Source organism: Astatotilapia calliptera, chromosome 10, assembly GCF_900246225.1.
Source record: "Astatotilapia calliptera chromosome 10, fAstCal1.2, whole genome shotgun sequence".
In the NCBI taxonomy this organism is placed as follows: domain Eukaryota; kingdom Metazoa; phylum Chordata; class Actinopteri; order Cichliformes; family Cichlidae; genus Astatotilapia; species Astatotilapia calliptera.
Window position 1 is genome coordinate 13,955,977 of NC_039311.1, and position 10,969 is coordinate 13,966,945.

The window sequence follows — 10,969 nt, forward strand, 5'->3', positions numbered from 1 at the left end:
GAGGGAAACGGATCGCCGTGCTGCATCACTGTAGCCCGCTTTGGATGACATTTGGGTGTAGGCTGTTCTGACTGTAATAGCTACCATGGCGAAAACAGTCGCCTTATCCGGCGCAGTCACAGGTAAGCCTGGTGTATGTGGGGTTTGTTTACACTCCTCGTCGTGGATTTAAAGCAGACTCATCCATGACGCAACTCATATTAGCGCTGCTGCTTTATCTGCCTGACGCTGTGCGGTGATGATCCAGCTCCAGCGTCTTTTTTCTCTCTCTCACTTAATAGCCACTGTGGGGATGGCGGTAATGTCTGTAAAGTGCATGCCCGACCTCACTTTCATTGAAAAAAAAAGAAGCTAAATCACTAATCCAGAGTAAACGCGATCAAGAGAAATGCGTTGTTTCTTTGTGTGTTTCTGTCGTTGTGTGAGCTGTGTGGGGGTAGATATCAATGCTAGGGCTTTGATAGGGGCTCCCATGCTGAGCCCATGTTGCTCTTTATTATTATTACCATTATTTTTGTTTTGTTTGCTGTGACGACGCTCAAAAAAGGTCCAAATGGGTGGAGGTACAAGAGAGGCCCGTGGGTGATTTTACAAGAAGTCATTTCTGTTCAGACTTTGTGCAATAAAAATAGCAATAAGCTGAATAATAAGCTTTCACTTTGTTTAGCTTCCACCCTGTACACCGTGAAAGAGGAGAAATATCCCTGATGCACAATAATCAAATTAACTATCATGACGAAAGATTTGCCCGTGTCACTGCTTCATACAGGAGAAAGAGAAAAGGACTGAATATTTACACCTCTAAATGCTTTTAAAGCAACTTCATCTCCATGAGCTCTTCAGCTTCCACCCACACACACACACACATATAGATAGATAGATAGATACACACAAATTTATTTTTAATGTTTAAGAGTAATCTGACAGGCTCCTCTATAAAACAGAGACAACCTGGTCTTTATTACCCTCAAAGCCATAAAAGCTACAGTCAATAATTGCAACCACCTTACTCAGAGGTAGACTTACCTGTGACCTATAAAAGAGCTCATGTCATCATGGAAATGTTACAAATCGATGAGTGAGCACAGGAATATGTTTAATGAAGTCAGCTGAGCATTAACGTTTAGCTCTTGTGTCTGATGTCAGTCAGATCATGCAGAAAAAGGAGTCTGTGTTGTCTGCCAGATTTCAGCAGGCAATAAAAGCCCTGACTGGAAAGGAAGTAATTCACTTGATGAAGTGAAGCGACTGGCTGTGTGAGGACAGTTCAGCCAGCGACGCACAGATCGATTGAGTGAATCTGTGGAATTAAAAATTTTCATGGCTGGGCTTTACACTGATGATGTGCTACTGACTTATTTCAGGATTCATTTCAGGACAATAGTCATCTCACAGTATAATATTTGATCATTAATCAAGGGGCAGGGATAGCTAGGTAGAGTGGTGGCCCCATGATCGGAAGGTCGGGGGTTCGATTCCCCTGAACAGCTACCCTGAGGTACCCCTGAGCAAGGTACCATCCCCACACACTGCTCCCCGGGCGCCCAATGGCTGCCCACTGCTTCACTGAGTGAATGGTTTAAATGCAGAGAGGAATTTCCCCACGGGGCTCAATAAAGTACTCTTTCTTAATGTGTTTGTTTTGACTCTTGAGCATTTAGAAAATGTGTTTGTTCTAAATCTTAAAATCCAAAAGGGTTTATATTCTGACTTATTACTGTAATTTATGGGTGTCAATCTATTTATTAAGGGAAAAGACTTAAAATGAGAACACATCATGTGACTGTGGTTTATTTTGCTGTGCACAAGTGTTGTGCAAAAATAGAATGTGGGAATTTAAAGTGTTATAAATGAGTTTTTGGCCTATAATGTGTGAAAAATATCCCAAACATATGTCTCATGAAGTTACTTTGAACGAAAAAGGAATATCACTGTCACATGTTAGAAGCTCCAATCAGTTTTTGGTAAAGTGACTGTTACATTTCCTTTGTTTATTTGGGTGGAAAGTGTTAGTGAGAATAAAAAAATATGTTTTTCAAGATAAATCTGGCCAAGAGAGCAGCAGAAATATGTCACAAATATGACATCACAGTTCCATAAACATACTTTCATGGACCAAATGGATCTATCTATCATCTATCTATCGATCGATCGATCGATCGATCGATATAGATAGATAGATAGATAGATAGATAGATAGATAGATAGATAGATAGATAGAAAACCTCTTCATAAATCCTGTTCACTCCAGTGTATTTACCAATATAAGTACACAGGCAAGCTTTTCCGTTCACACAGTGATTTTGTGACATTGATGTAGTAAAATGACCGTATCGTTTAGATGAACACACCAAGTGTTGCTTTGTTTTGTGCTTTAGGTGAAAAGATGGCACCGCCATCCATCACTCTACTTCCTGACAAGAAATCTCCAACAAACAGTCACAGCTCTCCAGCCCGGACTGGAAAAAACAGTGAGTAATCCTTTCTGGCTTCTGTCACATAAATCACACTTTTCCTTCCATTAATCTGTTTAATCTGGATTAAATTCACTTACTCTCCAATCATTTGGACTTTTGCACAATTGCTTATAGACTGCAAGCCTGCGAATATTAGGGCAGCGTGCTTGAGGGCCTTGCTGTTATCGGTGAATGGAGGAGCGGCTTGTGAACGCTCAACAACAATAACAAAAAGCGACAGTCAGCATATGTGGACTGACTCCCACATGGAGGATAGTTTCCTCCCGTCTTGCTTGTATTGGCACTTCTTGACTGAGCATTTTGCCACACAGAAGCCCCTAATCAAGCTGAATGAATGTTTCCCTCTGCTGATGAGAAAGTAGCAGTGCACTGATGTCACCCCACTTTATGCAAAGCTGAGTGTCCTTTCCCTCCATCCCTCCAACCAGCCCCATCTAACACAGAGAAGAAGCTACACATGAATGGGCACGCTTCCCCTTCCCACCTACCTGCTAATGTCAGCAGCAACCATGGAGGTAAACCAAGTAAGTTTCAACTTTTGTTTTTGTTTTATTTTTCTCTTTTATTGCCACTGCCCTGTTTTTGCTCTCTAATATCTTTCCTCTTTCAGTTCTGGAGGGTTACTTGAGGACAGACGACAGGATGCGTTTAGCCAAGGAGCGGCGAGAGGAGAGGGAGAGAAGCCTGGGTAGGTGATGTCCTGGTTTTTGTTTTGTTTTCTATTGGCCTCTGGCTTTTTGTTCCTTTCCAGTTTCAGTCACTCATTTTTTCCCCCCTTCTTCTGCAGTCTAATTGGTTATAGAAGGGCTAGAGGATGCACTTTGAGTTCACTGGGTTTTTGATACGATGTGCTGTGTCACTTTAGAGAGTTTAAGGTAGAAAAGTCCGCAAAAGTAGGTCTCCTACTCGCAGATAATCCCGCAGCGCCAGCGGTGACCTCATGATGACCGGGTTTTCTCACTTCATGATTTCATCTTAGGCGTGGATAGAGACACAAACTCAACTTAACCAAATTAAATTGAACCAAACCAATTTACTAAAGAGAAGAAAAGTCATGGTATGTGTGATGCATGAACAAGCAAAGAGCAAAAAGACACTCTGTCTCTCTCAGCGGCCCGGGAACAGCTAATCAGGGAGAAGGAGCGCAGAGCTCGGCTGCAGTATGAACGCACAGTGGAGGAACGCTGGAGGCGGCTGGAGGAGCAGAGGCAGAAAGAGGATCTCCGCAGAGCTGCAGTGGAGGAAAAGAGGAGGCAGCAGCTCGAGGAGGAGCGGGTCAGCATTTTGTTGTTGTGTGTTTGTGATCGGTGAGTATGGTGAAGTTGTAATGTTTGTGTAAAAGTCACCTCTGCTGTGCTGCATTCAGGAGCGTCTCGAGGCCCTGATGAAACGCTCTCTGGAGCGCAGCCTCCAGCTGGAGCAGAGGACAAAACGCTGCAGCAGAGGCTACCATCAAGGAGCAGGTAAGAATAGTCTGGGGTTTTTTTTCCTGAGAACAAAGAAGCATGGAAGCATATTGTGGGATGGTCTGAAATAGCAGAATACTGAAAAGACACTGCAGCTACATTTTGCTGTATTTCTGTTAGATAACATAACACAGACAAACACTATGTGTGTGTTAAAGAGGGTTGATCATGGCTGACAGCCTTGCTTCTGAAATGCGCGTGAACAGAGATGTTTTCCTGTTTTTCTGCAAAGACATGGTGGAATTACACAGCACGGGTGTATCGCTAATCAGCATCTTTTTGAAGGACAGTTCCTCTGCTCGGTAGTGACAAATGTCCCCCCATCCTCATTCGTATGTAACTTTGTCTCTTTCCAGGAAAAAATCCAAACCTTGTTTCATGTAGGAACTATTTTCTTTCTACTAAACTACACCTGCCAACCAAAAGAAGCATGCATACAGTATAGCTGATATTAGAGCTCAGCTGAGGGGGCTAATGTTTGCATCCTGTCACACTGACGCAAGTCTGTCGTCATAGGTAGATACACACACCCTTCTATACAGTAGGCAGGTGTGGGTTGATAGACAGAAAATAAATTGCATGCAACAAAGTTTGTGGATTTCTACTGAGTATCAGGAACATGATTTCTGGAAAGACACACCTCACTTTTATGTGTGTGTCTTTTGGCACTACACAAGGGAAGACAATGGATAATATGGGCCAGAATAAAAACATGTCAGTTTGATTTTGGAGAGAACTGTCTGTTCAAACGTCTGCAAATGAATGAAGCAAAGTAGTTGATACACTAACTCCATGTTTATACACTCAAAAATATGCAAAAACTACAAATTGAAGCTTTAAATTAAAGAAAAAAATGTTTCTGTTACATGGCTTCACAGCATCCCTGCTGGTCTCTACAACTGGATGAGGAATTGCTCAGATAAACTGTTCACAAATGCTCTGTTTGCTCTGCTCCGCCCGCTGCCTATAGGTGACTGTGAGAATGCCCCACTCCCTCTCTCTGCTGCCTCCGCCTTTTCCCATGGCATTGCCTCCCCCATTCCTGCTGTCAGCGAATCTGGTAAAGTTTAGCCCCCCTTGCCTCCCAAATCCATTACCCCACCTATTCATCCAAGAGTTACCGTGTGCTTTGTGTCCGGCAACTTTTTCTTTCTGTAACGCACGCCTGTTAAGTTACTCTTTTGCTCAGTTTTATAGCTTCTTTGCTTTTGTATGTTTTGCAGGCCTCGTTGTGTATGTTTTTGCAGTGGCTTTTACATTTGAGTTATTTGCAAAGACAGCATAGAGGCACAGCACTGTGAACACAGTACTATGCCTTCAGGGATTGAAATCAAGACAAAGATGTTATCAGAAAAAGAGGTTTTGCTGTCATGTTTCTAAACTTTTATCCTAAAATACTTGTCTTAATCTGATGTAACGTAATTTTCACATAAAAGCACGCAGAAGTATTTCAGTTTGCTTTTCTTTGCCAACTCTGCAGCACATCTGCGAGTAGACCACCATGCAGGAGAAAGAGGAAAATAAAAGTGCACAGTGTCAGCTTTTTCACAGACTGAATCTTGTTAGTTTAAACTTGTTTCCTCCATAAATTCATCATCATCAAGCCTTTGTATATGATTTTTTTTTGCTGTGTTTCACTGTGGCAGGGACATTCCTGTAATCCAGAAAACAACTTCTGGATTAGTATTTAAATTCTGTAGTTAAACTCTGGATTCTGGGTCTGAAATGCTGGAGGGTGTTTCAGAGTTTGTAGATGGGTCGGGGTGTTTTATTGTGATAACCTGAAATTAGGTTTTCAGAGTAAGAGCAGCTAAGTGGTGCTGCCTTTGGGTCCCTGGAGCAGGCGGTTTCAGAGATTAATCGTAAGTGACCTAGAATAAAAATATGTGCACAAAAATAGACACAGATACAGCCACACTGAGATGACTGCACTCCTTAGAGACTGTTCAGCTTGATGACAAGGTGCAAAGATGGCAAAAAAAAAATATGACATGGGTGTTGCAAGGTGGTCAGTGTTTAGGGCCTTTGCTTTTGTAATTTGAGTTTGCACAAAATCTGTCTGTTTTCATTTGCAGTCACAAACCAAATGTTGGGAGTGGGTTTCTGCACTGTTTTTCACAGCCACTGTATTGCCACATGTGTGGTTGCATCATGCTGCACTGTAGTGCACTGTAGTGCATGGGTTAATTGCTAAAATGAAAGTGTTAATACCTTATTATGTCTGACTGATGGCTGAATCACAAAAATGCAGATGCAGTGAAATGTTTTCCACATTAGACTTTGCTTATCCTAAGCTGAAAGCTCGATGCCTTCCTTTTAATCAGAGAGAGGAAATGCAGTGTTTTAAAAAAAAAATGAAGGCCTCCTGTAGCTTATTTTCTGCTGTAAAAATAAGGGTGTAAGCTTTAGTTGTATGCAGCACGTGCTGTCCAGTACTTTTACTGCTACTGCTGTGTCTTTATCTCTCTATCAGTGAGTATCATTCACCAAAATTTATTTCTGTCATCATGCAGCACCCTGCAGCCCTCACAGATCACCTTTCCACACCTCGGTGAACCGTGTAGATCACAACAGAGCTGGACTTCAGGGAGGCTCTCAGTCCACTCCCAACACCCCAAAGGTTAGACCTTGGACAACATCTTTAAGAACGAGACATTAGTGGATACAGGCTATGATTTAAATGAAGCTAACACTTCTTACAGAAAGAGCGGCTGCGCAGAGAGAGAAGAACTGCATCCCCAGGTTGTGGGTCCCCTGTGAGAAGATCTGAATCTCCTGCCAGTTTCACCAAACATTTGGCTTCCCCTCCCACCCCTTCCAAGTAAGCTAAACTGTTGGTAAAAGGTGGGCAAATGTATCTCTGAGCATGAGCAGTACTTTGTTCAGTTTGTTATAAAACTATATTCTTAAGCTGGACATCTCCTTCTGTGTGCCTAGGATTCGCGCCCAGTCTCCTAGCAATGCACATCAGTACCATTACTCACCGACAAGACAGCGCCCCAACCCGAGTAATAATAGAAAAGCAGAAAATGACAAGGTGGGAAAAAAGGGCGAGCGCACCAAAGCTGACACTGCAGTGAAAAAGAGCGCTGACATCAACAGCTTAATTTCATCTCCACCAGCTCAGAAGAATATGGCCAGTAGTGAAATCGCTAAAACCAAATCCTCCGATAAGTACCTCAAAGGAGACACTATTGAAAAATGTCAGTCGCCTGAAAGAGGAAACCAGCTGACTTCCAAAGGAGATCCCTTAGAGATGATGACACAGAGCAATTTTCTGGATGGAGACAAGAAAAAAGGTGGATTCTATAAGTTCCTTTTTTTCCCCCCTTTACATTCAGTTTTACTACATATGGAAGAGTCTTACTCCATGTTTGTTTATGTGATAGAAGCAGCACCATGCACAGGCAAGGTGGCTGCTGGCACATCAAATGCAGAGGAGGCTAGCAGGTTGCTGGCTGAGCGTAGGCGCCAGGCTCGGGCTCAGAAAGAACTGGAGGAGAAAAAACGGGAGCAGCAAGAAGAAGAAGGAAGGTGAGTTGATTGATCTGGAATGACCTTAAATAAGGTCTGGAATACACGTAAAACATGTTGATGACAAATTCATATGCATGTGGATCAGGTTACCAGAGGAACGGAAGCAACTTGCACAGGAGCAGCAACGGCAGGAGCCAGTGAATCAGCAAGTGAAAGAGAGAGGAAGGCGTGAGGCAGACGCTCATTTGAAACAAGAAGAAGAAAAATGGAAGAAGGAACAGCAGGAGAAGGAGCTACAGGCCCAGATGGACAGAGAGGTCAGTGGTCTTTATAAAGTGCTGGTCTGTTATTATTGCTAATTATTCTGCATTTAGATTTTTGTAGCTTTCTTGTCTTTAAAAATTTTGGATTACTGTATAAATCATTGCAGTCTTTGGCTATGTATGGATCTTCTTGCTCTCAACAGAGAGAAAAAGCCAAAGTCCTGGCTCAAGAGGATGTGGAGCGTCAACGGCAAGACAGAGAACTGCAGACACAGCAAGAGGAAGAGGAGCGGCAACAAAGAAAAAAGGTTACTGTAGACACAGACAAGTCAACTGCTGTATTCAGATTGCATTTCTTCTCTTGAAATATCTGTTTGAATATCTGGAAAGTTCCCAGAGTGATTGAATATTGATATTCTTTTCCAGAGAATTGAGGAGATTATGAAGAGAACTAGGAAGGGTGAAGCTGAGTCGAAGGTACTGTAAGAGACAGCTTCTGTCCTCATACAGTAGACCTGCTGCCTTTAAGCACCCGCTGACTGTTTGATATTTTTTTCTTTTGACTTTAATTTATTACAACTTTCTCATGTTGTTATCTTTATTAAATTCTATCATTGGTGATACTTTGGTTGAGTGTCCTGATTGCCTTAAATGTTTACTTGATCGTCTCTGTTCTGCGCTGAATCAGATGGAGGAACAGGTGGAGACAAAGCGCGTCTCGCCACCAGGTTAGTGTGTTATTCAGTCCCCCCCTGCTGATCTGCTAAGTTTTGCTTGCTGGTCCTGCTTACTGTGCTCTGCTGTAAAGAAGCAATCAGGGCATGCAAGGTTTATGATTTAATTCAAGGGTTCTCAAACTTTTGGGTGCCAGGGCAGCTGCTCCTTACAAGGGAGCACATTTTCTAAGGGTCCCCTCGTAGTCCCAGCACCAATAAGCCACAAGCTTCTAACAGTCCCATTCAGAGTGTCATTGCAACTGTGTGTTTCCACGCCTGTGTCCTGGTATTAAACACCAACGCATTTCAGTTGGTTTAGGTGCAAAACAGTTGTATATTTTCAGCATACCCTTAATGTGACTAGGATCCAAATACAAAATTGTCTTCCTGTCTGACTTCATTTACATCTGACGAGACGTAGTGCATACTGGCCATCCCGTTTCAGCTCTCAAGAAAACCAAACTCAGCATGTCAGCCAACTCAACCAAGCTATGCAGCAGTGAGAAGGGTTTGTTGCACCCTGAATGTCACCCCGATGGCTATGGATATTCCCCCGGACCCCACTTTGAGAACCACTGATTTAGCTTGAATGAATTTGCAGTAGCTAATTTTGAGCATGTGCCACAGCATCTACATTTTTATGATTTGGCTTGTTCTGGTGCTTTGGCTTTGATTATTCAGAAGAATGAGTGTGACCCTCAGCTGATGAAGCCACATTTCTAAGCATTTAAAATCTTTCATGGTGTTTCTGCAACGTTTGGTGGCGTATGAGGAGACACGGACTTCCTTCCTGGTGCTGAAAGGGCACCTTTCAGTGAAGTGCCAAGGGAGCTGACTGTAAAATTAGCCGCTCTTGAAAATGCCCTTGGAAGATTTATTCAGCTCTGTCTCTAGCGGGCTGCTCTGCACAATCTGAGCTTATGCTTTATTTGAGCTGTCCTTTTGTTTTTTTTACCTGCTAAGCCGATGCTGTGGGTAATGACATCTGTGATATCTTCTGTTAAAACTTAAATTAAATGTTAATGTTGAACTGGACAGTCGACACAAAGGAAAGCCCACTGTAAAAGATAAATCTTTTAATTCTTCACAGGTAATATAAAGACTATTCAAAGCAATGCTCACGTTAAAGAGCCAGCAACCAAAAAGGTTGACTTTCAGGTTAAAGAGCAGGTCATAGTTCAGGTCAAAATAAAGGACACTGCTCTCAGTAAGACAGACACAGTCACAGCAGCAGCACAGATGGACAATCATAAGCAAGTAAAAAACAACACTCATCTCGTGACGCACAGTGTTCCTGACAAGAAATCTGAGACAAGACAAACCAGGGAAGAGATTAGCAGCCACCTTAAAGTAGCCAAAGCCTGTGTACTCCAGCAAGAGAGGGGAGAGATGGAAATGAATGTAAACCAGCAGCACAGAGCAAGTGTTAATGTCACAGACCAAATCATGAAAGACCCCACAAAGCTGAGGGGAGAGGGTGTTATGATGAATAGTGGAGGAAAGGTTGGAGGAAGTGCCTTGAAGAGGAGTGCTCCAACAGCTGAAGCAAGCAAAGAGCAGAGCGTGGATGTGCCATCAGCTGACAAAGCTGGGGGAAAGGATAAAGGAGGGTCCCAGCTTGGGGTTGGTAGACCTCCCGTAAAACCCCTTCCAATGGGAAACCTATCACCACCAGTCATCAAGCTGGAGCCACTCGATGTGAAGCACACAGGGTCTTGCAATGAGGTGCAGTCAATGGAGGTCAGGTGAGTCATTAGGTAACACTTTATTACTAAAATGTGAGCGTGGGGGGGGGGGGGGGGGGAGCTGTGTAAATATGTAATATATATGATTTCTCACATTGTCATATTTCAGCCCGGCCTCAAAGGAAGAACTCATTTCGATCCCAGAGTTCTCACCTGTCAATGAAATCCAGAGCAGCGGCATGAGTAACACCCGGGCCCTCGAAGAGCTGATGGACCTGACAGGGAGCATCACCTATGCTAAACTGTCCTCTGAAAGCAGCATCGGTGACTGCAACAAGAACCTCATTGAGGGTGTCGTCAGTCCCGTCTCAGACTCAAAGCTCATTGGGATGGCACCTCCGTCCTCGAATAAACTAAGCATCAAGTAGCCGATTAATTCCTTTCTCTTCCTCTCTTGCTTGCCTTGTCTCTGTCCTCTCCATCTCTGTCTCTCACACACAAGCACACATACGCTCACAAGGATGTCACATTTTGGATATGTGCTCTTGTGTCATTAAAATAATGGGAATAGAGCCATAGAGATTGACCTAAAAATGTACAATATGACCTTCAATATAAACAAAACATCTCCTATTTAGTAATAACATAGCAAATGACTGTATTACAGCTGTTGTGAATCTGCAGTACTTGTTCTGAGGACAAGTATCCACATATGACAGACAGTCAGTAGATGTGTGACCCGATGGAGGAAAAAAATATCAGGGATTTGAATACTAGAAAAATTTCAAAAACATACTATTACTTAAATACATTAGCTAGAGAAGAGCTTGCCCTGCACAGATTCCTTACTGGCTCCCAGTTCATTTTCATGTTGTATTAAAGCCT

At 42.9% G+C, this 10,969-nt stretch overlaps 1 protein-coding gene across 4 annotated transcripts; it reads left to right on the top strand.

Moving 5' to 3' along the window:
• The first annotated feature begins 66 nt into the window (after nt 1–66).
• map7d2a (MAP7 domain containing 2a) lies at nt 67–10,520 on the top strand. 4 transcript variants are annotated; one of them, XM_026181839.1, is made up of 17 exons: nt 67–122; nt 2,379–2,471; nt 2,906–3,001; nt 3,088–3,165; nt 3,589–3,752; nt 3,844–3,940; nt 4,914–5,003; nt 6,457–6,563; nt 6,646–6,764; nt 6,881–7,242; nt 7,333–7,477; nt 7,566–7,737; nt 7,887–7,991; nt 8,110–8,160; nt 8,372–8,411; nt 9,490–10,144; nt 10,254–10,520. In XM_026181839.1, the coding sequence occupies exons 1-17, from the start codon at nt 86–88 to the stop codon at nt 10,510–10,512; spliced, it is 2,670 nt and encodes an 889-aa protein (XP_026037624.1). In that variant the 5' UTR covers nt 67–85; the 3' UTR covers nt 10,513–10,520. The 4 variants fall into 4 exon arrangements, with proteins under 4 accessions (XP_026037624.1, XP_026037625.1, XP_026037626.1 ...); XM_026181840.1 differs by having other exon boundaries at nt 7,336–7,477; XM_026181841.1 differs by having other exon boundaries at nt 2,906–2,992.
• The last annotated feature ends 449 nt before the right edge of the window (nt 10,521–10,969 follow it).